General features: G+C 42.1%; 1 protein-coding gene across 10 annotated transcripts in view; it reads left to right on the top strand.

Annotated features, from left to right (window-relative positions):
* FAM13A (family with sequence similarity 13 member A) overlaps positions 1-26767 on the top strand; it is a 117047-nt gene that overhangs the window by 81557 nt on the left and 8723 nt on the right. For 9 of the 10 annotated variants that reach the window (XM_056490639.1, XM_056490644.1, XM_056490643.1 and 6 more), the window contains 10 exons: positions 1995-2181; positions 5030-5106; positions 5807-5849; positions 10827-10977; positions 18565-18778; positions 19114-19252; positions 20352-20433; positions 20560-20780; positions 22146-22229; positions 26152-26247. In XM_056490639.1, the coding sequence (XP_056346614.1) occupies positions 1995-2181; positions 5030-5106; positions 5807-5849; positions 10827-10977; positions 18565-18778; positions 19114-19252; positions 20352-20433; positions 20560-20780; positions 22146-22229; positions 26152-26247 (1294 nt within the window). The remainder of the gene's footprint in view (positions 1-1994; positions 2182-5029; positions 5107-5806; positions 5850-10826; positions 10978-18564; positions 18779-19113; positions 19253-20351; positions 20434-20559; positions 20781-22145; positions 22230-26151; positions 26248-26767) is intronic. The other variant, XM_056490642.1, reaches the window with a different exon arrangement.

Raw genomic sequence — 26767 nt, 5'->3', positions numbered from 1 at the left:
TATTCTCCTGTTGTTGTTGTTTCCTGGGTGCTGAGTTCCCCAAATTCTATTGGATCTGTATCTTCTATTAAGCTAATTTTATACAGGTGCATAGCCATCAATTCCTCATGTTAGTATTGCATCTATGGCATTTCCCAAAATGTGTCAGTGCTGCTGTTGTACAAAAAAAAAAGAAAAACAAAAAAACAGCAAAAAGCCACAAACAAAAAAAAAAACCTGCACCATTTTCATAGTGAAAGAAAATATACTGTAAAGGTGGCCTGGGAAATTGGCACTTGCAAGTCATCAGAGTATCTGGCAGCAGCTCTAAAGTAGTTTTTCTTGCTAAGTAGCCCTGCTGACAGGCTTCTCAGGTAAGTAGGTCAGAGACTGGCTAGTGTACGTGTTTGGAAGCATATAGTACTGCAGGGCTTTGCTTCAGTGCTGTGTTACAGAGCTGCCTCTAGATATGATTGACACAGTTATTTAGGCTTGGTCCAGAAAGCCGGAGCCAAGGATTTAAAGCACGTTGGAAGTTTTGAATGCTGGCTGTGGTCCAAATTGTTTTCCCTGGTTCCCTTAGGTCACATTGCTGGGTAAATTATCAAAATTGAGAATTCCTTTCAAAATGTCTTTCTGTTGTTTTTTTGGTTGTCAGTGACTTCATCTCCTTGCCTTGTGATGGATCACAAGAGGATTTGTAATGTCACAAGGTGGGACTACAGGCAGGAAGAGTATTTATCACAAAATCACATAGGTGAACTCCCAGGCTTTGAAGATTACACGATCTACAGGCTCAGAATGTGCAGTTGGTCTGCTGAAGGGTTTGTTAAAACTTCCACAAAGGCAAATGTCTTATCTTAGGAGTTTAGTCAGAGATTTATCATACCTCTTTGTATCTCTTTTCCACCAACAAAACCTAGAGATCTGTGATCGTGAAAGTCACTGGAACCTTCTAGTTTTGTTTTTGTTCTGAGTACTTGCCGTGCTGGCACTGACCAGATACTGCAGAGTAACTGGTTTCTTATCACACCAGTCAAGTCTAGATGAATTCTGCTGTTCATGAAAACAGGCTTTGGAGTTGCACATCACTGTGTAAGACAGCCACACAGAGGATTAGCAAATGTTCCAGTTTCAGTGTCAAGTGTAAGCAAGCTGCCTTTAGCCTCTGGCAGGGTAATGAGACTTCTTGTGTTTCTCCTGCTCCCATGCTGTAGTGATGTGCATCTTCACTGTTGGACAAAGTAGAGGGAAGAGTACTAGACAAGTTGCAAATGGAAAGCTGCCTGCTGAAGGATCTAAGAGGGCAAAACAAGCCATATGCCAGGCTTCTGGTAAACATGCACAAACCCTGCAAGCCCAGAGAGTCCCAGCAAGTGCACCATGTGATGACTTAGCTCTGGCTGTCCCATTCTCTTCCCAACATAGCAAAACAGTCCTCTGTCCTAGCAGTTGCATTGCAGAGATACATTCCCTTTTATGTTTTGTGTAATTCCCAAATAAAAACCAAGCATTTGGCTAAAGCACCACAGTCCTGTTCTTGCCTTTAAGAGTTATGAGTAAGAGGGCAAATTATGCAGTGTCATGCACCGAAGGAGATCCCTGGACCGCAGCTGTGAGTCACTTTTCTAAATTAAAAGCACGTGTCTCAAAGGAACATATGCTTCATACTCTCTATAAAAATTTCACAGGCAGCCAGGGGCTAGTCCAGCTTCCATGTGAAGATTTCTGTGTGTTGGTTTTAGTGACAAGTGAATCAAATCCCAAACATTGGTCCTCAAAGCTTTCTCACCTGAGGTGTATACACTTGGCTTTCACTCCTCAGTGGGATTTAGCATTGCACAGTGTGTGCTTTTGGCTGCATTGGGAAGAACCAGAGATAGTGGTTTCATAGGGAATAGATGATGTTGCTGGAACTGCACCAGTCAGTATGATGTAGTTCTCTATTGCTACCATAAATATAGCAAGAGAGTGTTTTAAACAACCTCTTGTTGTAATGTCCCTTTTCTTTTTAGGGAAGTTGTCAACAAGGAAAACATTCCTTCTGGATTCAGCAGTCTTGAAGATTGTATTCTATCTGCTCAAGATGTAGAAAAACTACAAGACACCAGCTCCTCATACCTTAGTGAAAGGAATAAATCAAAACGGCAGAAATCCAGCACCAAGCTCTCAGAACTTAATGACAACCAGGACAGTCCTGTGGTAAGCCAGCACACTGCACTATTTGATGTCTGTTACTTGGAAGGGAAAAACTCTTTATTTCAGTTCACACCTGGTTCCTTTAGGTAGCCATTTTTGCTTGTGGTACAAACCTCAAGTGCCTCTTTTAGACTATGGGAAACACTGGATCCCACACTTGTAACCCTTGTGATGAGGCAACTGAAGAAGCCTTATTTCTGCTATGATACTCCATGTGTAGTCATTTTCTTTTTCTACAACCTTTTGCTTTTTTCTTTTGAATTTGGTGAAGCATTCTGGGAAGCATAAAAGGATATAGATCTTTTTCACAGTCTTTCAAAAGCCTTGCAAGGAGTTTGGAACTTTAGATATAGGTTCTCATGTTCAGGTCAAGTTTATTTTCTTATTCCTGCTAAGTTCTGAAACTAGATTTTAAGTGACTACTTGATACTGAGATGGCAAAGGTGTTTTATGTCTTTTCCCTAAAGCCTGTGTTTTACTCTGGTGCTTGTAATTTGGAAAGCACTTTGAAGTGTGTTGGTCCGAAAGGTGATCCCTCTATCCACCTTTGATTGAAGACATCAATGATTTTGTTATAACATTGTAAAAATCTGGAAAACTGTAGAGCTTTTCCAGTGTATTCTTATGTGATCCTCACAATAGAGAACAGTTTGCCTACTTCTACAAGCCACAGAATAAAACTGGCTCACCCTCCTTCCCTCTCAGCCAGAATGAGCACTGACTAGAGTGTCAGCAGCTGATAAACCACCCTGTGCTTCAGTGAAGTGTCTGCATACAGTGGCAGAAGTGCTGTGCCTGCACCAGGCATGCATTGCATGGTAAACAGGAACAGCAGGAACTGTGTGAAAACATTGTCCTGAGCTATAGGGCATTTCCTTCAGTGGTGCTTGATTAAGTTTTAGAGCCTGCTGAAAGCAAATTCTTAATGTGACCTTGTGTTTGGACTCATTTTGTTTAGATCACAAAATTGCAATGATCTGATGTTCATACCCTGTGCAGAGATTCTAGAGAGAGGGGGATTTGCTTTTCGTTATGATCAAAAGAAGGCAAGATGCCAAAAATTGTACACTGTGCTCAATTTAGTAACTTAAATTTAGTGCTCAGTATCCACAATCTTCTCATGTGATACTTCATGAAAGCAGAGTATGACAGACACATTCACACTTCTGTCTTTGCTTGTAGCAATGCACTTTAAGATAGGCAAAGGTCTAGTGCTTATGATCTTTTCAGCACCTTTTCTCTGTGCCTGTGAAGTGTAAAGCAGTTTCAAGGTAAATGAGAATTTTTCTCAGGATTTAGGAAAGGAAATACTGACAGAAGTGTCCACTTTTGCTGTGGACCTGAAAAGCATTCATGAAGTCTTCAAATGTGCCCAGAAGAAATGTCCTCAAACTTAGCTGTGTCCACTGGACTTTACCCTGCCCCTCATTTTTTGGTCTCTTGAAGGGCAAAGGCTGAAAGGAATGTAAAATTAGCTAATCTTGTATTAAAAGCACATTGACCAAGATGACCAGCTGTGTGGTTCTTGCTTGCCTTTCTGTAGGAAATGTCAGAGTGGGATGATCAACTGCAAATGTCATTATGAAACATCTTGCAGAGAGCATAGTGCTATTGTTTTAGAAGAGCAGAAGCTGCTTTTTAAGTTTTAATAAGTATGTTTATTACATACTTGCATTTCAGAGACTGCCAGAAGGATGTGTGACGGTTTAGCTTTCTTTTGGCTACACCTTTACACATCAAATAATAACCCCAATTATTACTACTTGGAGTATAACAAAACATGCACCTTAGCATTTATTAATAGGCCTTTGTAGATCTTTGTCATGTAAACAAGTTTGTGATGTTGTCTCTCCCTAAACACCCTTTTCTGAGCATTCTTTTTTTTTTTTTTAAAGCCTGAAAGGTTATGTAGGACAGTGTGTGGAAGCTTTCCTCACAGCTGTCTGGTTGCATCTGGCTCAAAAGCACAAGTCAGCAGTGGAGAAACTGTCAGTTCCACTTAGACTCCCAAGCAAACCAACCACCAAGCATTAAAAGCTTGTGACTGCATTTTAGGGGCATGGTAGCCAGGTATCAGTAGGACTTGAAGAATCAAATTAGGCAAGGCTGGAATGACAGACCAGGCTGGAGGTGTAGCAGGTGAGAGAGGGCTATGATGCTCCAAGAAGTCTGTGCACATAGTTTCCAGGGCAGGAACCCACTTCCTCCTATTTAAGAGGGACTTGCCCAAAACCCAGGGTAGAAAGGATCCTGGACAAGTGCTTGGAGTGGCCAAATGGCTTGTCCTCACAGTACTCAACAGTGTCAAGTTCTTAATGATAGCCAAGACAAATCCCAGAAGAGGTCATAACCAGTTGGATTTCTTGCCCTGGATTCATCTTAGCCCAGCATTGCACTGTACAGTCTGTTTGCATTCTTATACCTGTGTAAGAAGAAATTAAGGAAGAGTTTGGTTGAGAAGTGGAGGGTTTTCTAACATGAACATGAGGAGTTCTGCTGAGAGGTTGCTGTGGATTTTGCTATCTGCTCTTGGAGGAGTTGCACAGGTCAAAGAATTGCTCCCAAGCCTAGGCTGTCTGTCAGTCTGTATAATGGGAGCTGGTGGGGTACCATACAGCATTATTTTGTTCTGACATTTTGAGGTTGTCTGATGAAAGAGATGAAGCAGTGAGCATTTGAATTTTCTTGCAGTTTATGGGCAATAAAGTGGGGTTTGTTTTGTGCAGCAGGCAGTAGTGTGTGTTACCCTTTTCCTAGAAATCCTGTTGGATATTTCTGTATTTGATCTATTTAATGACCTGCAGCTGTTTCTCATATATATCTTACTGCTTTAATATTTACTGTATTGCAGAGTATGGAAAACTTTAGCTCATCCAAGCCTGTAGACAGAACAGGACCTGATGACATGGAAATTTTATCTCAAGAAAGGTGATTTAAATTTTATTTTATATATGTATATATGTTTTCTTTTCCCTGTGGTTGTAGCACAGCCTGAGAGATCTCCCACCCAGGCTGTGGGGGTGACATGTATGCCACAGAACAGATTACCCACCATGTTAACTTCAAGCTGAACTTCATGGAGGCACTGTGTGTGTTGTGTGGGCTTTGCCCTGCAGCACATGCCACCAAGGCTCTTTTCCCAGCCTGATTGGAATGTCACTGAAGGTGCTGATGGTGCAGACTTGAAAAGAAATCAGCTGTGGAGCACCTGAACCAGCTTGCTCCACATGGGAATGTAGGACCTGTCTTACCTGGCCTCTGGGTTGGGAATCCAGCCCTTTCCCTTGTGCCTCACTCTTCTGTGAGAGCTGTACAGCTTCACTCTACTCACCTGAGATGACAATTTCTCTCAACAGTTACATTTGTTGGGATAGTTGTATTGGTTTGAATTAAGGGCACTGGAATTAAATGACATTATTGTTCTCAAGTAGCTTCTGAGAGGAAGCAATAAATGCATTGTTTAGCAGCTTGAAATGCTGCATCTCAGAGTCCCTTCATTTACTGCGTGAATTAGTGAGTGTGCAAGAATGGAAAAATCTTTTTGTGCAGAAGTCCTGCTTGTTTTTGTTACAAGACAAGCCTGGTTTTGTGTTTGTAATATGTTGTTTTGTTTTTGGTTTTTTTATAGCAAAGAAAGTGAAAACGATGAGGTATTTCTCAGGCATTCTCAGGTTGGTATTTTTTTTTTTTTTTGTTGCTGTTTTTGTTTCAGTTTTGTGGTCTCTAAATGAGTGTTTTATCAAGCAGAAACAAGTAGTTATGCATATAGTTTTGTTTTTCACAAGAGAAATGGAGTTAGCATGTACTTTTTCTGCCCCTTACTTCTGCTTTTATTTGCATAGTTTAGGGAGCCTCTCAACCTTTGGGGAGTCTGATAGCTTCTGTTTCCTTCCCTTTGATCCCTCCTTGCCAAAAAGGGAAGGATCACTGAAGTCAGCACTGTGGTTTAAGTGATGTGAAGCTCCCTTTTTAATTATGGCAAACAGGACATCTGGCTGCTTATCTACCAGGGTAGTAAGATTAGCTTGTCTCTCTGGATTCCTCTAAAATCATTTGGCCTTTTTTTTATCACTTCCTAATGCAGCCTGTTGCTTTTGAACATAGGTGTCTGTAATCCATTGTTCTTAGAAAACTGGATCACCTCCTGCTTCTTTCTAACAGTTGATGGCTGGGATGGATGTCAGGAGGGATGGAGGGCAGATGTGATATTGATGGCAGCAGTTTTCCCCCCAGCTTTCCATTTCTCTTACATACACACACACACTTCTTGCACTGGCTTTATGGTGTTTTTAAAGATTGGGGTTGGGTGAGGTTGAATACCTTGGTTTTTCTTAAAAAAATATAGACAGCCAAGCATTTAAAATACTGTGGAGAGTTATCTGTGGCTCCTTTCCCTCAATTGTGCATCCATTTTAAGTGGGCACTACAGCAGCTGTAGCCACTGTCTGGTTTTCCTGGCTCTCTGGAGTTGAATGCAGGCTGGTGATAGTTTTAAATTAGACTCCTCCTGTATTTCTTTTAAAAATAATAGCCACTATGCATTTATTGCCTTTGAAAGATTTCATTTCTGCTAGGAATTATTTCCACCTAGCATGAGAGGTAAAAGGTTGCTGACAGCTGAGCTCTAATCAGCTTGTGGTAGCTGGTGAGTTCTGTGGGACCCTGAAATATGTAGCTTCTGCAAAGGGCTGCCTTTGATCACTTCTCTGACTGGGCTTACATGGATCTCCTACTTTGCTCCCAGAGGGTCAGTACTTGCACTTGCTGGTGAGCTGTTGTATTTTCCAGAGCCTAGATTTTGCAACACCTTGTTCCTCACATACCCATTTGCATGAGGAAAAGCTGCTGTTGCTGCCATGCCACACAATACTCCTATTAAGCTTTTAAATTAGCCTGGTAGAGATACATAACCTTAAGATAAACAAAACTTTAGGAGAAGTTTTAAAGTGTAAAATTTTAACTACAGGAGAGGATTTTAACCCAGAGATTGTGTTTTATATAGGAATTACAAGGTCAAGAAAATGTTACATTCCTGCAAAGTTGTTTTACATTCCTTGCCTCTTATAAGCCTTTTGCTTAGGGCAGCTTAAAGACATACATTTCATAACAAACAACTCATTCAGGTTGAGGAAGGACTGAGTTCTACTTATTCTTTTCTCTTTTCTCACCCTGCCTCCAGTCTAATCTGTTAGGAAAAGAATTTGGAATTTGCCATAGCTACCAGTTGTGCTCACTTGGGTCTCCATCAGAATGTAAAAATACCTTGAAACACAAGCCCCAAGTGAATTTTCAGTGGTTTTGTAACATTCATAATCTGCTCTTGGAAGTAGCTAAGCTCCAGGATGAAAAACACAGGTTTCTGGTACCCAGGTTTTGACAAGGGAAAAGTGTTTAAGATTCATACCAACATGGCAACAAGTGTAGAGGGGTGTTGGTGTGGGTCAGGTAGGAGGAAGGCAGCAAAATGGCTGTGTTCTTGTATCAGGCTGTATTCCTAAGATGTGCTTAAGGATGCTTCCTGCTTGTGGCTGTAATGGAAGATCACATGTAGGGGAAGCAAGCCTTTTATATAGAGCTGATTGGAATCCATATGTAATTGAACAGAATACAACCTCCTGATCAGAATTTAAAAGTCTTTGTGTTGCCATTTATTTCTTGCTGTTTGAGCTACTCTTTATGCTCAGTCTCCACTGGAGCAGGGAGAATGAATGCAGCTGACTTACCCCCAGGCTACTTAGATCTGTAGTTACTGGTGCCTGCAAAGCATGGCTGCAAAAGCAGCATCTAAAAGGCAGAATTCAAGTAGAAATCTTCTGCTTTGAAGATTTTTTGTGGTCATTTATGTAATATCTGTAGTGAAGTGTGACTGCAACTGTTACCAACATCATCAAGTTGTTGCCCCTTTGATTTGTAAGAAATTGTGGCACATCCATAGCTAAAAGCAAAGTAGTTCTCCCTTACTTGATTCTTTTCCTAGAGATTGGCAGCTGGTGGCATCAGGAAATCAAAAAAGAAAATAAGTGATGGGAATACTGAATTATCTACCACTCTGTGGGTTTGGAGCATTAATGCAAAGGAAGTTAAACATCTGCTTTCTTGAGCCTCCTGGGTTTGTACCACCATTGTTCTTCAGAACACCTAATGATTTATTCATTGTGTTAGGGCCTACATCAGTGAGCAAGGAAAGGAGAGTAACTGGCTGCAGGCAGGGTACAGGCCTGCTTTCACACACCTTTTAAATATTTTCAACAACTGAAATTACTTCAGGAAGAAGAAGACATTGATATGATCTAATATATGTCTAGTGGAAATGTTTACCTGTCTGGGAAGTGCCTTTATATCTGCTACAGATGTCTTTTAAGAGTCTTAATAAGTCAGGAGATTGTATACTCTTCACAGAAAGACATTTATCTCTAATTAGTATCAGTAGTGGTGATGAAATTGTATTCTTAGGTTGCTCCCTTTGAAATTGTTAAAATCTATGTACATTCCTCTCCTTCACACTTCTTTGTTATTAAAAATAGCACCTCTTTTGAAACTCGGTTTTCCATGCCTTAAAATATCCCTTTTAAATACTGTGCTGGCAATCTGCAAGCAGTTTATCAATTGATACAGTTGGCCACTGACCAGTCTTTGTTTGTGAGGTACACAGACTATTTAAATCCTGGCAGGAAATTTGTCAATGGACCTTAGAGAAATATTTAAGTCCTCCCAACCTGGAAGCAGCTTAAAAGATATCGAATGGTGAATTAGCATTTTTCCAAGTACAGCTCTCACAATAAACACATTTTTAATCAGATTTAGTGACAAGCTGCGGGAGTTATTAGTGCTTGGCAAACTGTCACCTAGTGTTTCATTTTGTTTTAACGTTTCAAAAAGGCCATTTATTGAAATGAACAGGAAATACACACCTTACACAAATACAATGCAGAACGCTCTTCACAAAGAGTGTAATTCTCGATTCATCGACCAGATTTTCAGAACAGTAGAACAGCCCAGGTTGAAAGGGACTTCAAAAGATCACCTGATCCAACCTTTTGTGGGAAAGGAAGCCTAGATGAGATTATTTAGCACTCTGTTCAATTGCAGGGATTGATGGAACTGAGTCTAGATAAAAACATTTATTCATATGATTTGTCTACTGAGCAACTTTTTTCCCTCTTCATGTAAGTTACTTGTTTTTCTCTGCTCAAAAAGGAAAAGATGCACCAAACACATCACTAGCTTTCTGCAGATGAAAACAAGTAAATATTCTTTAGTGGCACATACTAAGGATATTGAAACATTTGGCTGTGCTTCTGGATTCACAGGAAAAATAGGTCCAGAAATACTGGTTATTTTCTTTTGGCCTGTTTTCTTCCCATATCAGAATAGACAGGTTATTTACTAGGTTTTCACACTACCTGCAGAGGGAAAAATCTGCATTCTGACAGCCTACTAGACTATATTTGAGAGAATTATGCCTAAGCTGTTCTTAACAAATCCAAGTAGTTTATGTAGTAACATAATCCTGCCTATTCATCTAGCTCTGTGTTTGTTGGTGGGTTTATACATATCACACTACATGTTTATGTACGTGCAGTACATTGCTTTTCCCTGCTGCCCTCTGCGAGGCATTCCAGCTAATTTATTTTGGAGTGACAGAAGCGCTCTCATCAGGCGCTGCCAGACACGGATTGTGGGAATGGCAGGGATTTCTGCATAAATGCACACGACGTGTGCTATGTGCAGGGGGGAGCACAGTGCTGAGACAGACAGCACTTGCTTCTAGGTACTACTGGCTGATGAATCACGTACTTGACAGAATTCTGCTTTATTTTTTTTTTTTTTTTTTTTTTTTTAATTCCTGTTACTGGATGCTCGTGCGAATTTTTTGGCGTTTTCCCAGAGTCCACACTGCTTCCAGCTGAGATGCCAAACCCTGCTGCTGTTTGGATTTGCGCAACACCGCTTTAATACCCAGAGCTCCTCCATAAATAGTTCTGCTCTCCCCACGCCCAGCTAGAAAACAACCACAGGAAATCGGGGAATGTGCAGCCAGCACAGCTTAGCTGGCACTAATTGATCTGAGCCAGCACAGCCTGCATGAGAGCATTCATGTACGTAGCCTGCACTGCTGGCTGGCTGCGGCTGCTGCCTCAGGAGCTCTCCTGCTTTTTAGAAGGCACCATATTGCTACAGCCTCACTACAGCAGCAGCAGCAGCATTTTTGCTGTTGCTCGAAGGAGTTGCGTTCCTGTAGGAAGTGTACGCAGCTGCCCCCCTCCCTCTCCCTTTCTCCCTGCCTCCCTGCTTCCCTCCCTCCCATTTCATCCCAATCCACTACTGGAGGCTTTCTCAGCTGCATGCAGTTGTCAGGGCAGGCAGTCTCGGGAACTTGCAGTAGCTTTCTAAAGAAGGAGAAATTCAAGGAAGGCAGATGGACGGATGTTTTTACTGGTGTGAGTGAGCAATTAGTACACAGGGGTCACCAAGCAAGGGATTTGGATTTGGAGCTGGAAACATCAGGGTCTGTTTGGACCTTTTTAGCTAAAGGCATGAGCTTACTGCTGCTGTGACTTGCAGGGGTTTTTTTTCCCCCTCTGCATCCTGAAACTTTTTTTTTTTTTTTTCCTTTCTCTCATTTCCTTGGGTATATGGGAACGTAGCTGACTTCGAGTATGAAGATTCAAGAACATCCAAGCATGCCTGAAAACAAGTTGCAAAGAAATCAAGATGCTGATGATCAGGAAAACAGCTTTGTATCTGAAGTGCCTCGGCTGGATTTAACATCACTGTGTGATGACAGCAACTGGGAAGGTAGGATTGTGTGATGGCTGGTTGTGTGAGTGAAATGAGAGAGAGGGAAACCTGAGTGGGATGGGTGTATCTTTATGTGACCATGTTCTCTTCTTGCTAAAAACAATAGAAAAGCAACTTTGTCCAGAATATAGAAACTGAAAGTTTGGAGAAACTGGAAGCAAATACTGAATGGTACTAACTCTAATTGTCACTTAGAGATGGAAAATGAAATGTTTTATTCTTGAAGTTACTTTCATGTTCTGTTTAATACTGTTAAGTCCCTGAGGGTTTCAAGATACCTTATTTCTTAATTTGCTAATTAAGCTAGACTGCCCTACACTTTAAAACAACTGGGTATTTTGCAGTCTAAAAAGAACTTTTCTTCAGTCACTGTTTGGAAATGATTCACATCTGAAAAGCAGAGCTGGTAAAAAATGCTGTCTGTTACTCTATCTTACAAACAACTTTTTGTGTATGACGTGAAGGAATTCTGATCAGAAGCTTAAATGGCAGTGTTAAATTGATTGTATGTCATAATAAATTGCTTTAATACTATTTCTTAGCTCTCCTCTCCAGAGTACATGCTTGGTTGGCTATACACTTACTTGCTTAAGAGTGGGAAACTGGGCAAACTCTGTGGGTGCTATGACCTTAATTTTATTTGAAATTGAGATGAAATGAAGGTGTCCAGCAGTTTTGGGATCAAACCCTTTTCTAGTTACAGAGTATGTGTCTGTGTACAAGCCAGAGTTCTTCTGTTAGTTCATGCTTTAGGAGTGAAAGATGGATTTTGACAGGGAAGAAGCAGGAAAACACAAGTGTGGTGTTTTAATAAAGCAAGAGAGGGAAAATATGCAGTTAATTCATTGCTCTAAAATAACAATCTCTGAGGAACGCTGAGAGGGGAAGTTCTCTGCTCCTGCCTCCACGGCGTACGTGACCTAGTGTGTTTTGCCTTTCCCTCTAGGAAGTGGCTAGTTATGACACTTGAGGTGTGACTAAAGAAAACCCACAGCCATGGCCACCTTTGATTCAGCCAGGCAAGCAGTCACTGTGCACAGGAGGCAATTTTTCCATTGCTAGGTGGGGATTCCCTGGATGGAATCACCACACATGCAGCACAGCTGATCAAAGCAGCACTGAAGGCTCCCAGGCAGCCCTGGCTGCTGGATGTTTACTGAGGGGCCAATTAGCAGAGCCCTGCAGGGTCTCAAGCCAGGGTGAGCATGTCTGCATTCTCAGAGGTGATGTGTGGCTTCAGCTGTCCTGTGAAACTTTGAAATAATGACTTATTTTTTTCCTTCCTGCATTACTAATGTCATATGAACACGTGAAGGGGAGAACACAGCTTCTTTCTGTCTGCCAGAGGTTCCCCATTGTATGAAAATAGTTGTTTCTTTGGTACAACTCCCTCTTAGTAGGCATGCTCTTATGTTTGCATTCTAGCTTCCTTGCTCTGCAAATATGAGACAGGATTATGGGCACATGTGACTGTGCTTCTCTGATTGCTCCTTCCTCCCTTCTGTTCAAGTGTATTTTGCAGGAGGAGGAGGTGGGCAGTTGCAAAAGAATCAGCTGTCTGGGGTGAGAGAGACATCATCTTCTGAAATGCGTGATTTCCAGAATCACCATTTTGTTGGTGTGGGTGAACAGCAGCAAAATGGTGCCTTCAGTGTCTCAGCAAGGAGAGACTGAGTCTTTCCTAGCTGTGATGTGGAATCAAGCTTGCAGCAGACAGGAAGAGGAGTATCTTAACATCAACTCTCAGACTGCTTCTGTAGCTAACAGCAGAGTCTGTTTGGAGACTGGCTTTGCAGGGCTGGGTTGTACCACCCATCCACACCTCTAGTAACCAGGACATCCTCCCTTTCCCTTCCAGCCAACCTGAGTCACTCAAACCTTCACATATTTCTGCAGGATCTGTGCCACAGCTCTGGTTGCATCCCCAACAAAAAAGAGAAAGGACTTCAAATGCCCTAACACTGAGATTTTATTTGCTTTGCTCTAGCAAATTTGATAGGTCCATCTCTTGGGAAATTACCCATTCTTTCAGGACATAGTTGAGCTAATGTTTGGTGTCACGGTCCTCTATATCATACTGTAGGAAATGGTCCTACATTTCCATCTAGTGACCAGAGCAAGTGCTGGGAACTTCACAAGTGACATGTGAGAACAATTACAGGTTGAGGACTTGCCTTCAGCTATAGCTGTCACGGCCTCCAGTCAAATGTTAGGAAAGAGCCTTCAACAATGGGCACAAAATTACACAAGACAACTTCGTCCATTGACTAGCTTTTATTTGTCATTCAGGCATGGATTTGTCATCCATCATTTAAAGAGCAGAGCTGCCCTAAAAGCCCTCATTCAGGGGCACAGAACTAGGATAACTGCTGCCAGGTGAGCTGACAGGGCCCTGTGCCTTTCATGTTACACTAGAAGTAATTTCTACCAAATTTTTTTTTCCCATAACTTTCGCCTCATAGTCAAATCTGTACAGAGGGAGAGATTTGCTGTGCCTCTGCAGGCTGTGTTCCCTTTACCTAAAGCAGAGCACGGAGGGGACAGGGACATTTTCTCCCTGGTCCCTGCAATGCACAACCTCACACTTTGCCGTGTGCCTGCCTTCTGCATCCCACTCACCTGCTAAGTATAGAGGCTTGTGTAGGAATCATCAGGCTGTTGACACAGCACTCAGAGCGTGAGCAGTGCCCCAGCAAAATTCAAGTGCTGAACTCCTTGCCTCAGTGCATTTCCTGTGGTCCAGGAGTATCTTCCTGCTGTGCATTGGGCAGGTGTGGATGAGGGAGTTTTACTGCCCTGGATGTGGACCAAGCTGTGAGCTGGGATGTCTCATCTGGCTGCTGGGTTTGCCTGCTAGGCTGGTCAGTGAGTGCCAGCTGAGATGGCTTTGGGAGCAGGCGTGTTCAGCTAAGGTTTCTAATTGTTGAGGATTACGTTTGAGTCGGGAGCAGTGACTGAGGAGAACAGAGTGTTCTCTCTCAGGCCAGCACTGTTGTGCAGATTTCTCACCAAATGTTTCTAATTCAAGCCCAGAACTTGCTATTCTGTCCTCAAGGAAAATCTGGAAGTACGTTGCTCTCCATAGCAGCGGCTGGCCCCGTCAGCAGATTGGGCTGAGCAGGCAGCTCAGTCAATCAATATGAGGTGTGATTGCTGCTGATGTCACCCGATTACTGACACTTGAAAAAAGTTCTGTAGCTGAGATTTCAAGCAGAGTTTGCTGTAACAAGCACTTATGAAAGAATCAGCAGGCATTTTTCTTCAAGCTTTAAAAAAAAATAAATAAAAGCAGAAGTTAAAAACACAATTTGAGTTAAAGTATTTCAGCACTTGAGACTGATCTACAAATAGTTTTGACACTGACTTAATTGATACTTTCCCATGGAAAAAGCACAGAGTAGTGCAGAAAAATCCATATAGTATAACAGAAGGGAAGCTGAATTTAGTTTTCTTTTTTTCAACACTGTGGACTTAGATTGATCAGTGCATTTGTGCATAACTCTCTTTGGCATAAGAGATCAAAAGGTGATGAGGCACATTCTATTTTTATTACTACATATTAAAAAACTGCATTGTTTACTGAATAGCATAAAAATATTAAAATTCTCTTTTTGATTGTTATGACATGCTATAAACAAAATACAAAGTTTTCTTGCTAGCTGAGAGATGTGTTGTCTCACTAAGTGAAAAGGTGTGGTAGCATTTCATTTGGGCTATTCTTTTGATCTATGTAGGAAGAATGCCAGCTGATGTATTCAAACAAGGATATTTTCATATTTATAAGAGGAAGAAAATAGGTTGTTACTGAGCTAGTGAATGCTTTGTATGGGGTTTAAATTACTTTATTCATTTTATTATGAGAGGTCTTTCTGGAGTCTTTCAAGTGGCTTTTGATACTAGGACCTCAGGTGTTGTGATGAATTTAGACTTTTTAATCCCTCTGGACCTACCTCAATTTACAGTAGCTAAGATTTGGCCTCGTTTGTTTGACAGATGGGTGTGTGTAAAAGCAGTGTTAGCATGTATGAGCTGTGTGGCTGCAGAGAGGGAAACAGGAGATGCCTGTGGCATTTTTCTGGCTGCTCCTCAAGTGGTATTTGTGTGTAGACACCCCTCTGCTGGCCCTGCAGCCCCCAGTAACCCTGTGGCAAATACACAATGTAGTGATAAAAAAAGGTCAGTTTTTGTCAGCAAGATGGCTTGGAGCTCACTAATAATACACCAGTTTGATACAATAAATCTTTCTTCATGTGAAGCACTTAATAGTTCAGGTTTATTAAAATCTCCAGCCCTGTATGCAGCAGGTTGGCAGAGAGGCTGTGCTGCCACAGGCGATGCTCTGTGTGCCTGTGGAGCTCTGCAGAGCCACACCTGGCAGATGGCTGACAGCTTTGCTGAAAGATGAGCTGGCTGTGGGATTTTGAGAGGGAGAGCAGCACTTCTGAAGGACTGCAGGCTCACTACCAGCACACAGTTCACTGCTTCTGTGCCAGCGTAGAAGAGGCATGCCTGAAAGAAATGCCTAGAGAGTCAGACCAAGGCATTAAAATTTTTTTCACCCTTTCTCTGCACTAGTACAGGCATGGTGGCTAAATATTCCCCTCTTTTTTTTTTTTTTTTCTTTTTTTTTTTTTTCCCCCATGGCAAGTTGTCATTGTGGAAAATGGGGGGAAAAAGTGGTACATGGAAAGAATGTGGAGATGAATAGAAAACTGAGAGTTTTCCCTGAGCAGGACAGATCTGTTCAGGAACAGAAGAGAAGTGTAACCACTGTCAAGTCAGTGGCAAAGAAAAGGTGAAATGTTTACAATCTCTATTGAAATTTTCTTCTTCAGTTAGCAGAAAAGGGAAAGGCTGACAGCATTAATCATGACTGTGGATGCTTTAAAACTGGACTTCATAGCAGCTACTTCAAAACCATTCAGTCCAGGAGTTCATCAGCCTTCAGAAAAAGCTTGATGCTTTGATAGCTATCTTGGCTAAATGAATAACAAAATATATTATGCATCCTGTTAAAGAGGAATTAATTGATTATGAACTGTCAGTAAAAGCAGCAGCTTACCCTTAGTGGGTTCCTGTGTGTTTGTGTGATCCAGCAATTCCAGTGGTTCCAGCTGAAAGGCCTGGCAGCTGGCCAGCAGGAGAGAGAATGCAGTTGGACTGGAGCTCTGGTCCACTTAGTGATCTGATGTAGATGAAATCTGTAGTTGTACATATCTAAAAATGTTCCTTGATGAATTGCTGTGTTGCTCTCAGGGATTTAGCCATTTTGTGTCTAGTTGGGGTTTTGTCTTCTAGATCGGTATGGTCAGCAAGGGAAACAAAATTACCCACAGAGTCAGGCCTTCCAAGAGCCAGGGTTAAAGAAGATGATTTTCTATAGCAGCCATTTCTTCTGTCAATTCTCAAGTTTGATTTTTCTTTGTAGAATTTTTTTTTATTATTCTCCTTTTTAACACTTCCTTCTTTGGAATGGGAGTTTCTGTTTTGGGGGAGTATTTAGAAATCAATGAAATAGAAAGGAGACACATCTCAGTCTCAGGTTACATAAACTGCTTTGCTGTCTTTTGGGGTTTGATCAGAGGTTCTTTGAGCCATTGCAATTCCCTGAATGTCACATGCTATCTGGTTTTAAATCCACCTTGGACAAAGTCACGCACATCATGCATGATTAATAATGGCTTTGTTAGCTGGTGTGGTAGGAGCTTAATTTAGTTACTGCTAAATATGCTGGATTTTTTCTAAGTTTATTCAATCTATGTAAATCCCATGGAGGTGTTATTTAAGAATTTCCAAGAGGAAATTTGGTTTGCCAGTGAGTGGTATGCAAACAATTAGAAGTGAGAGATGTCTAAAAGAATTTCATGCATCGTTAACCCATTCCTGCTGGTCAAATATATTAATTTTTTGCCTTTTGTATTACCCTTTATTTTGCTACAAAAGATCTTGTGAGACCCTTCCTTAGATCATGAGAGATTCAGAGAAGTGGATGCAAAATATTTCAGTATTAGAAAATGCCAAGGCTGAACAGAGCTTAGAAAAACTCTTTTTTCAGAAATTATGTGAAGGAAGTTAAGGCTACATAAGCTTTGCAAATCATGGCAAAACATCCTACATACACCTGGGGCTTGCACATGGAAGTAGCCCTGTGAGCCAGGTTTGTATGTGCTTCTCTTAATACAGCACCTTTGAGGGGCTCTTAAGCAAAAGCCTCCTGTCACCCCTTTCAGGGCAGCACATCAGTGTGCATGCAGCACCAGCCTCTAAGCAGAGGTGTGCCATTTGTATCCATGTGCTAAGGAAGAAGGCAAAAGGAGGAGAGCATCATTTGAAGATGTGCACAAGCAAAACAGCACTGAGCCCATCATTGCTGCATCGGCGATGATCTCACAATGTCTGAATTGTTCAGGGGGGAGTGTTAAACAGCACAGGGGTTCTGCAGGGGAATCCTCTGCAATCCACTCTGAGCTGTGTAAACGTTCACCTTGTTCAGCAAAAGGAAACACTGCTTTTTATTCATAAACTGCTAACTTCAAAAGCCCCCTCTCTTTGTGAATGGAGAATAGTCACGCTGGGCACAGGAAACAATTAGTCCGTAGCTCTGCGACTGGTCTGTGAGCTTTCTATAAGGTTTTTGTTTTGTTACTTGACTCTAGAGCTATTTGTTAGATTTAGAAGTTCAAAGCCTGGCTCTTAGCACCACAGGATTAGACAGTTTAAGTAGGAGCATGCAAATCAGCTTAGTAAACTATCTGAACACAAAATGTTAGACTCCTTATGGCATCTGGAGGGAGCGATCACAAGATTGAGGCGATTGCTTTCCGTGGGCTCTATTATGCTAATCAGCAGTGCTAAATTGGGTTTCCCTTTCTCTCCCACTCCACCACCTCCCTGTACAATGTAGCTTTTACTTCTGGCTGGTTAAGTTGTCCAGGGGGCTGAAGATTTCCTCACTTTTCTACCATGCTGTAAACAGTGGGATTGCATGTGAAATGGAAAAGGAGAGACTCAGACCATATTACTATAATTGTTAATATGTGGGCTAAGCACCCTGTGGAACAGGTGGTAATATGAGGCACCTTTTGCTTGCAGATTAGAAGAGCCTATGCTTACTCCTAGGCTTTGAATTTCCGTAGCAAGCAACAGGGTCTCATTGGAGTGCTGGGGCCTATAGAAAAACCATTAATACACTATTAATTTACAGCATTTGTAAACAAAACTGAAAACTGAAACTGAAGAAAATTCCTTCTGGAATCCAATTGCCTTTTCTGTATACCATGTGCCAGTAATGCTCTCTGTTTAGCATAACTTTTTCCTCAAAGGTGCTGGCTGGCGATTGCCTTGTTTGGTGTCAGTCCATAGTAATTCCTGGTCAACTTTTGGGTAGTTTTGTGTAGGTTACCTGCTGTGGCCAGGCTTTGTAATGCTTTGCACACAGGGCAGATGGGAGTAGTGACCAGGGAATGCCTGGTGAAGAGTCACAGTACGGGACGAGCAGGTCAAGGTTCATTAGAAAGGTACCTGGAGTCTATCCTATGTATAAAACAAACCTGATAAAACCAGCCTTTGTCTTACTGTTCCCAGAGCCCATCCCTGCTCTCTCCTCATGGCAGCGAGACGGCTTAGACTCAGATGAGGCTCGCCTTTCCCCGCAGGCCGGGCGCTTGATTCGCCAGCTTCTGGAGGAGGACAGCGATCCCATGCTGTCCCCTCGCTTCTACGCCTATGGACAGAGCCAGCAGTACCTGGATGATACAGAAGTGCCTCCTTCTCCTCCCAATTCTCATTCCTTCATGAGGTGGGTTGGGGTTTGCCAGTGCTGACTTTCACGTGAGGCTGCAGAGGGTTTGCAGAGTTGCATCAGGCACCATCTCTTCAGATTGGCTGTGCCTTGTTGGGCTTCTGTCCCTACTCACAGGGAATTGATGTTTTAAATAAAGTTCTTTGTAGTTTATAATTTCTGGGTTTGTGCATTAATACCTAGAGACTTGCTGAAAGAGGCTGTTAGAGCATCTTTTGCTGTCGTTGCAGAGTAGCAGCATAGCATTCTCACTTTTGTGGGCCTTGCCTTTATTCACACAAAGGTGAAGTGTCTGTTTGGATAACTGTTCCTGCAATCTCTGCTCTTGGCAGGAGACGGAGCTCATCTTTAGGATCTTACGAAGATGACAGAGAAGACCTTACCCCTGCACAACTCACCCGGAGGATTCAGGGGCTGAAGAAAAAGATCAGGAGATTTGAGGACAAATTTGAAGAGGAGAGGAAATACAGAGTGAGTCTCTAGGAGTTATGCATTTATGTGGAGATGTATGCATTAGCAGCAAAGGGAAGGGACACCAGGGAAATGGGTCAAACATACAGAGGGACACTAGGGAAATAAGCCAAACATACAGAGGGTTTGAAAGCTTTTATAATGAGGAAAGGAAAAAAAAAAGGCAGAAGACCTGCTGCCCCCCCAGAAATATGAATGCACACTGAGCAAATTACCTTTCTGGGTATTATGCAATATCCATGCAACACAAGAGAAGAAGATCATAGGATTTCGACCACTGCTTAAGACAGTGTGTAGGAATAGCTGTGTTCAACTTCTGTTTGTTTATTTGTCCATTTATTTAACATCAGCATATGGGAAGCACAGTTGCTGATCACATTTGCATGATGTTAATCCCAGGACACCTGTGCATTGCGGAGGAGAGAGAGCAGCTGCCTTCACTCCTGAGCCAGGAACCACAGTCAAGTGCTGCTGAGCAGCAGCAGTGCACTGGTCTCTTAATTGTTCTGACATGCCCTTCTGATGCACAGAAAGCTTTGTAAGGAGCTGTAAAGCTTTACATGTGTGCATCTTTGATTATCTAACTGTCAAAGAACTGTACTGGGAAGATCTTGCCTGCAGTAGGAAAGGCTGAAGAAATGCTCAGAGCTTGCTGTAGCCTAGAATTTGGGTTATTTGATGTCTTTGGATATAAAGGAACCTTTGGTGTGGATACATGTATCATAGCACTTTTCCAGCTGTTCAAGCTAGGTTGCCTCAATTTTAGAGGTATCCTCCTGTTAGGAAACAATAGACACAAGAATTTCAGTGTGCATCCAGCCCTCTGAGTCACTCCTACAACTTAATCATTGGCGTGAAATGTTTTGTGTTTTCTAAAAAGAAAATGCATTTCATGATGCCCCTGAAGACAGAGTGTTGTGACAGGCAGGAGCAATTAAAGCAAGGTCTGAAATGGGCTGGTCAGAGGTGTGCAGCTGCCAGTGTCTGTGCTCTGTGCTGGGTCCAAATTCCATTGTACCTCTTTGTGCCACACACTTGTTTCAGTGAATCACTCATGGTGTTTTAACACAGATTCAGCCTGGCTTTTCTTTCCTCCCAGCCTTCCCACAGTGACAAAGCAGCCAACCCTGAAGTGCTCAAATGGACAAATGATTTGGCCAAATTCCGAAAGCAACTGAAAGGTGAGCAGCTGCCACTGGTGCACCTTTGGGAGGCAGCTTGACTGCCTCATTTAGATTTGATGTGAGGCAGTGATCCTGACACTCTCACATTTAAAAATGAAAAATTGCTCATTTTTCCCTGTTCAGAGACAAAACTGAAGATATCAGAGGAAGACCTTGGCCCTGTTGTGCGCCAGCGCAGCAACACACTCCCCAAGAGCTTTGGCTCTCAGCTGGAGAAGGAGGAGGACAAGAAGCAAGAGCTGACAGATAAATCTGCCAAGCCTGCTGTGGAAGTGACCCTTGACTCCATCCAGAAGAAGCTTCAAGAGAAACGAGCAGAGACAAATCGACCTGAGGACATTAAGGTACAATATCGAGAGGTCAGATTTAGGTCTTTAAGTGCAAGTAGGTTACTTGTGGCTGCACAGTCACTTGTGAAAGCACTGTAGTCTTCTACATTTTGTTAGAGTCTGCAGCCTTTAGTCTGGGCTCACTTGCTTTAGTTCTTTTCCCACTGTCTTAAGTATTTTTTTCCCAGAGCTCAGTTTCTTAGTACATCTCAGCAAGTCTTCAGTACATCATCTTGTGTTCTTTGTTTGACCCATTTCTAGTATTGTTTCTGAATTATTGCAATTTTCCTGCCCTGTGTTTGGCTATTTCTGTTGTTACATCCAAAGGTTTTTGTCAAATTCTGAGTCTTCCAGTGCTTCTGGAGATTGTGTTATCTGTTTGTTTCTTGTTCACTCCAAAACTGAATGTTATTCTCTCAGGGTGTGTTACTGCTAACCTTCAGAGTTTCACATTGAACTCTGTTAGCTGCTGTAATCTCTGAGGATTATCAGCAGGGAGGTGTTCGTGTCTGATGTTGTGACCTGAGGTCTGGGCAACCTTGTAAATGAAGTCCTTGAGTCTGCCAACATGTAAATTGTGCAGTCCTGTATAAGAGTGAGGCAGACAGCATTATCTTTGTTTGCTAGATCTGCAGAACAAAAACATACAACTTATGTTTTGACTATTTTCTGACTGTAGCAAGAATCTGCAGCTTGGCCACTTATAGAGTGACCGTGATAGTATTTGGTGCTGTGATAGGGAGAAAAGGCTTGGTGTCAGGCAAATTCAGTGGGGGAATTTTGGCCAACTGAGTTAGAGAAGTATTCTCTAACTGTCTTCCCTTTTTTTTTTTTTGGCTTTGTCCCCTTTTGTCTGCTACAGCTTTTCACTCCGTAGCAGATTTGGTAGAAAGATAAAATCTGACTGCACTTCAGTTCTTGGTAAAGTGTGTTTGTGACAGTCAAAGCAAAGGTGTCAAGCTTTACAGGAGGTACTGGAGTTTGTCTCAGATTTGGAGAAAATAAGGGACATGTGTTTTGTTGTAGAATTTACATTTCAGATCTTAACTGAAAAAGATCCACCATCATTGAAAGTTGCATAGTGTTGTTTTTTCACTTATAATCTATAAATCCACTTTAGGTACTTAAAATATCTTCATATGCAAAGTTTGTGTGTTTAATCTGCCTGCATTGAGAATAGGGTTCTATAGGTTCTTCTCACATTATCAGTCTCTTTGGCAATGTAGCTAAGAAAAGACAACTGGAAGGTGGAGATGAATCTTTAAAATGTAATGGTGGCATGACATGACTATGGTTGTGGCACAGATCAGTATTTGTTGAGTCCAGAAATCTGACTTTTTTTCTTCCTCCATTTCCCTCTCTCTGTGCTACTTTTCATAGGACATGACACGAGATCAGATAGCAGCTGAAAAAGTGGCTCTTCAAAAAGCTTTGTTGTATTATGAAGGCATTCATGGCAGACCGGTATGTACTGCAGCTTTTTTTGTTAATTTTTTGGGTTTGTGTTTTGTTTTGGTGGGGTTTTTTGTTTGTTTGTTGGGGGTTTTTTTGTTTTGTTTGTTTGTTTTGGTTTTTTGCCTTTTGGTTGTTGTTTGTTTGATTGGTTTTTGAGGTTTTTTTTTTTTTTGGGGTTTTTTTGTTTTTGTTTTTGATTTGGTTTTGAGTTGGTTATTTGGGGGTTTTTTGTTTTGTTTTGGGTTTTGTTGGTTTTTTTTCCAAACAACATCTTTCTATGTCTTTGTCTGTGGTAAATGATGCCCCTAATGCCCCTTTGATGTCAGGTCACTAGAACTTCTTGCTCTCCAAACCACACATGCACCCTCTAATCCACCTTCCTGATCCTTCACTTCCGCAGCTGCAGGGGAGACTGTTCAGGCAGGGTGGTGTCCTCACACAGCACTGAGCTGGACAGACACCTGCAGGACAGAGCCTGCAGGCTGAGTGGGCATTATTTTGGCATTGTGCTCATGAGGTTTCTCAAACATCCAATTTGTGCCCCAGTGGACAGTCTGCATAGCAATAGTTGTGCATGGTCCCCTATCCAGCCAAGAAGTTTGCAGTTTTCTGGTACCAGTGGTATAAGGTTTCTTGTACATTTGGTCTTAACAAGGCCAGCTTATTTGTGAAGACAGAGAATAAAGTTTTGTCTCCTGTTGATCACTGCTGTGGCAGAAACACTGTGGCTTCCAGGCTGTAAAGCTGGCTTTTTATTAGTCCCTTCTTCTCTTTCACTGATGACATTATAATCTTTGTGACCAGCTGTATAGGTAAAGTAACTTAATTTCAGAGTGCTGCTAATCCCCTGAGCAGTGGTTTGGGAGCAGCAAATTACTGCTTATAAGGAGTACTTGATTGGTGCACAAATCTGTCACAAATCTGTCATTCTGCTGCTGCATGAGATTCCTGATCTTTTCCTTCTGAATTATATCTTTCTATATCCATTGTTTTTAAAAGTCTCACTAATTTATTTAAATGCCTTCATGGAGTGCTAATATTGTACAGTCACAACTGTATTAGCAACTGAAAATGACATAGTTATGTGAGAGGACAGGCAGATTTATTCTTGTGTGAAATAGAAAAAGGGCAGCACAGGGGAATCCACTTAACCTTCCCTGTTCTCTCTGAGACTAAGGCTTTTTTTTGCTGCTCTTACAATTATATAAATCAACAGTTGGCATCTTACTGAAGTGAACTCACTTCTATCTGTTCAAAAAGATAACAAGCCCAGAGCCTGTCTGGTCAGCATACTTTTATTTCCACCTGCCTTTTCCAATGCTCCATTTGTACAACTGTTTTTTAAATTGATTTTGTTTTTAAGTAAGCTGTCTATACCTAGCAACACTGAACTGCATGGCAGGGAAGACTGATCAGCTTTTGCTGTTCCCAGCTCCTGGCAGTGCAGCAGTGGAAAAGTACTGAGAGCTTGAGGAGAATGCGGATAGTTCAGCCAAGGTTTTTTTTTTTCCTTAAAGATATTTAACTAAACAAGAAAAACAATGGAGCTCAGATTTATTGTGCAGCTGGGTCTTTCTGCACCAGTGATAAATGAAGCTGCAAAGGTGGAACTGAACTGTTTTAGTTAAGCCAAAAGTCTGTCTCTGCAGAAATTCTTGAGCTGCTCTAACAATGCAAGCAATGGTCTGTTCTCAGCTGCTGCTCTTTTGCCATGTGGAGTGTGCCCCAGAGTTGTGTCAAAGGCTCCATTATTTAAACAGTCTCTTTGCATTTTGATGTTCTCCCAAAATATACTGAGGTTTTACTGCTCTTATGTTTACCTAATGACACAGTGTGCCCATGTACTAAACATTTACTTTCAGAATACGCTTTCTGTAAAATTTGCTGGTGCAAATGAGCTGCAGAGCAGGCTCAGACTCTATACACTTAACTTCCAATGCCTATATTAATTCTCTGTGCTGCTCCTCCACACTGATATTCAGACACTGAAGGATGTTGTTTGACTTTTCCATTCTTCAGCATACCTAAGGACTTTGTACCCATTCCAAGGCTTATGTTTATTTTTCTGTACAGAACAGTGCTGTTAATCAGCTTTGAAATGTTGTTAATTGAAGGTTTGATTCTCAGCCTCAACATAAGCCTCATCATAGTCTTGGGGTTTTTTTAAGTAACAGACTGTCTGAGCCAATAGTAGTACTGTACCTCCTGTTCCACAAACTGCTAATCTTGTAAAACTAGGAATAATATAATATATGTATTCTTAGGTTATCCAGTTTCTCTAGTTGTTTTCTGGATGGGTTACAGAGAAATGTCCACAGTTGGAGGCAACTTGCTAGCCAGTGCAATTGAGTGCAGGCACATCAGCACAAACTCAACACAAAGAGGACTGAGTGAATTGTTTGATGCTGCTCACATCCCTCTAATCCATGTGAGCTGCTTACTCACTGAACAGGCAGCTTGAGGCTGTCAGGAATTGGAGCCCTGCTGTGCTTTGGGGGTGTGGGACATCCGAACCTCAGAGCTCAAGACTGCCCATCTGTATGCTCTTATCAGGCCAGGGGATATTTGCATTGAACCAGGAAAGGAATAAAGATCTTCCTCATTTGCCTCCCTGTTCATCTGCCCCCAGCACAGGGAACATAGGCTTGGTTATCAGGAGGAAGGTTCAGGAGGTTATCCACCTGCAGATTCTTAGAGCTCATCCCTGCCACCCCACTCCTGGCAATACTTACAACCTTTCTGCCCCTCACAAGCCAAAACTGTCTCTTTCTCTGGAGGAAGGATGTAAAAGCTTTAGAAAGATGATGCCAGTGAAAGTCAACTGCAGACAAAATAAAAGGCAGTTTAAAATTGCCCCCGTCTCAAGCTGTATTCCTTTTTTTCCTATTTCTGTTGTAGAGACTGCACAGAACTCCCTAGGAGTTATGCTGTTGATGCTGATTTTTGTATGTCAGTTCTTCAGGTGCTCTGGTGATTAGCAGCAGGGAGAAAGGCATGACATCAGTTAAAGCTTCCTCATAAGAGCTTTATAATCTAAAGTTAGACAAAAGATCTAATGGAAGGACACTTATAGGATGTGGGTCAGACAGTGCTGAATGATGAGCAGGTTTTGCTGAGGACTATGTTTGTTTTCTAATGTGCTGTAAGAAAACACTGAAGAAATAAAACCCACCTTGAATCTGAAAGAAAACCAGAAATGAGCACACTCAGTTTGTAATTCTCTCAAAACTGGAGAGGGAGCACAAAAGCAGTAAGGAGGAGTGGAGTTAAGGACAGACCAATATGGGGAACACCTGAGGTGGACATCACAGCACTATTCACAGCCCTGGCACCTTCATCCCTTCCAATCATTGCAGTGAATCCTTCCCAGCAAAGTGGCTGTGAGGGATGGAGGGCAAGGTTAGGGGGCTAAAAAGGGGAAAAACTTCTGTCTTGTACAGGAAATTATGGGGAATAGCAAAGCCAGAAAGTCAGCTTTTGTGAAATCTGTACTTTACTCAAGGGAAGTCTCCTCACATTGCAACATCCAGTCAGTGCAGCTGCTTTCTCTTTTCATGGGTCATGAACACAGCTATTGAGGGCCAGCCACAAGAACAAGGATGGGAAAGCTCATCTTGTGCTTAGGGTGGCAGACGTGACTGCAAGCACAGAGTGCTGCCTCTGCAGGTCATTTTGTGCTGTGGACATCTCATCCCTAATTGGTCATTTAAACCTGTCTCTTACAGCCCCTTTACAAGACACCTCACACAGCTTCAGCTGGCACTAGGCACAGGCGATGCAGTGATGGACAGGATTTCAGTTCTGATGCTGCACTCCTGTCACCCCAAACAAGTCTCTTCAAGCCCTTCAGACTGAGGGTGATCACAGGCACATGAGTTCTGGAGTGGAGTATTTGTGGCAGGCTTCATGGATGTCTCCTTTTCCTTTTCAGGTTACCAAAAATGAACGGCAGGTGATGAAGCCATTGTATGACAGGTATCGCTTGGTCAAACAGATCCTCTCCAGAGCCAACACCATCCCTATTATTGTGAGTAGAGCATTCTTTTGTGGGCTCTTTCTTTGGTTTCAAGCTGAGGAAGCAGGAGTCACCACATTTTGCATACAACACAATCACTGAGGTTAAGTCCCAACCTCCCTTATCACTCAGAGATCAAGCAAATGAGTGAATCAGTGACACACTTCATACTGAAGTTGGGCAAAGCTGATCAAGGACTTTAGTGCCCACCTGTGAGTCATGGGGCACATCTTACCTTGTATTGTTTCTTCTCTTTCCATTGGGCTGCTGCTGTTATTTCATCCATCCTCTGTTTGGCTACAGCCTCACTTCTTTTTCCATAGCAACCCACGCTGAGCCATAGGTCTTCCATGCTGCTTGGTTCCACAGGGTTGTATGTACAGGGTTCCTGTACACAGGAACACAGACTTGAGTAGATCCTACAGGAGTTGCCAGGAGTGTCCTTGGCTGAAAGAAAATGCCCTCAGTCTTCTAAACATTTAATTTGTATTAAAGAGATCCTCTAAATGGTGGATATTCCTTCTTTCAAAGT

This window comes from Oenanthe melanoleuca, chromosome 4 (genome assembly GCF_029582105.1).
Source record: "Oenanthe melanoleuca isolate GR-GAL-2019-014 chromosome 4, OMel1.0, whole genome shotgun sequence".
Lineage (NCBI taxonomy): Eukaryota > Metazoa > Chordata > Aves > Passeriformes > Muscicapidae > Oenanthe > Oenanthe melanoleuca.
This window is presented reverse-complemented; position numbering and strand designations above follow the sequence as displayed.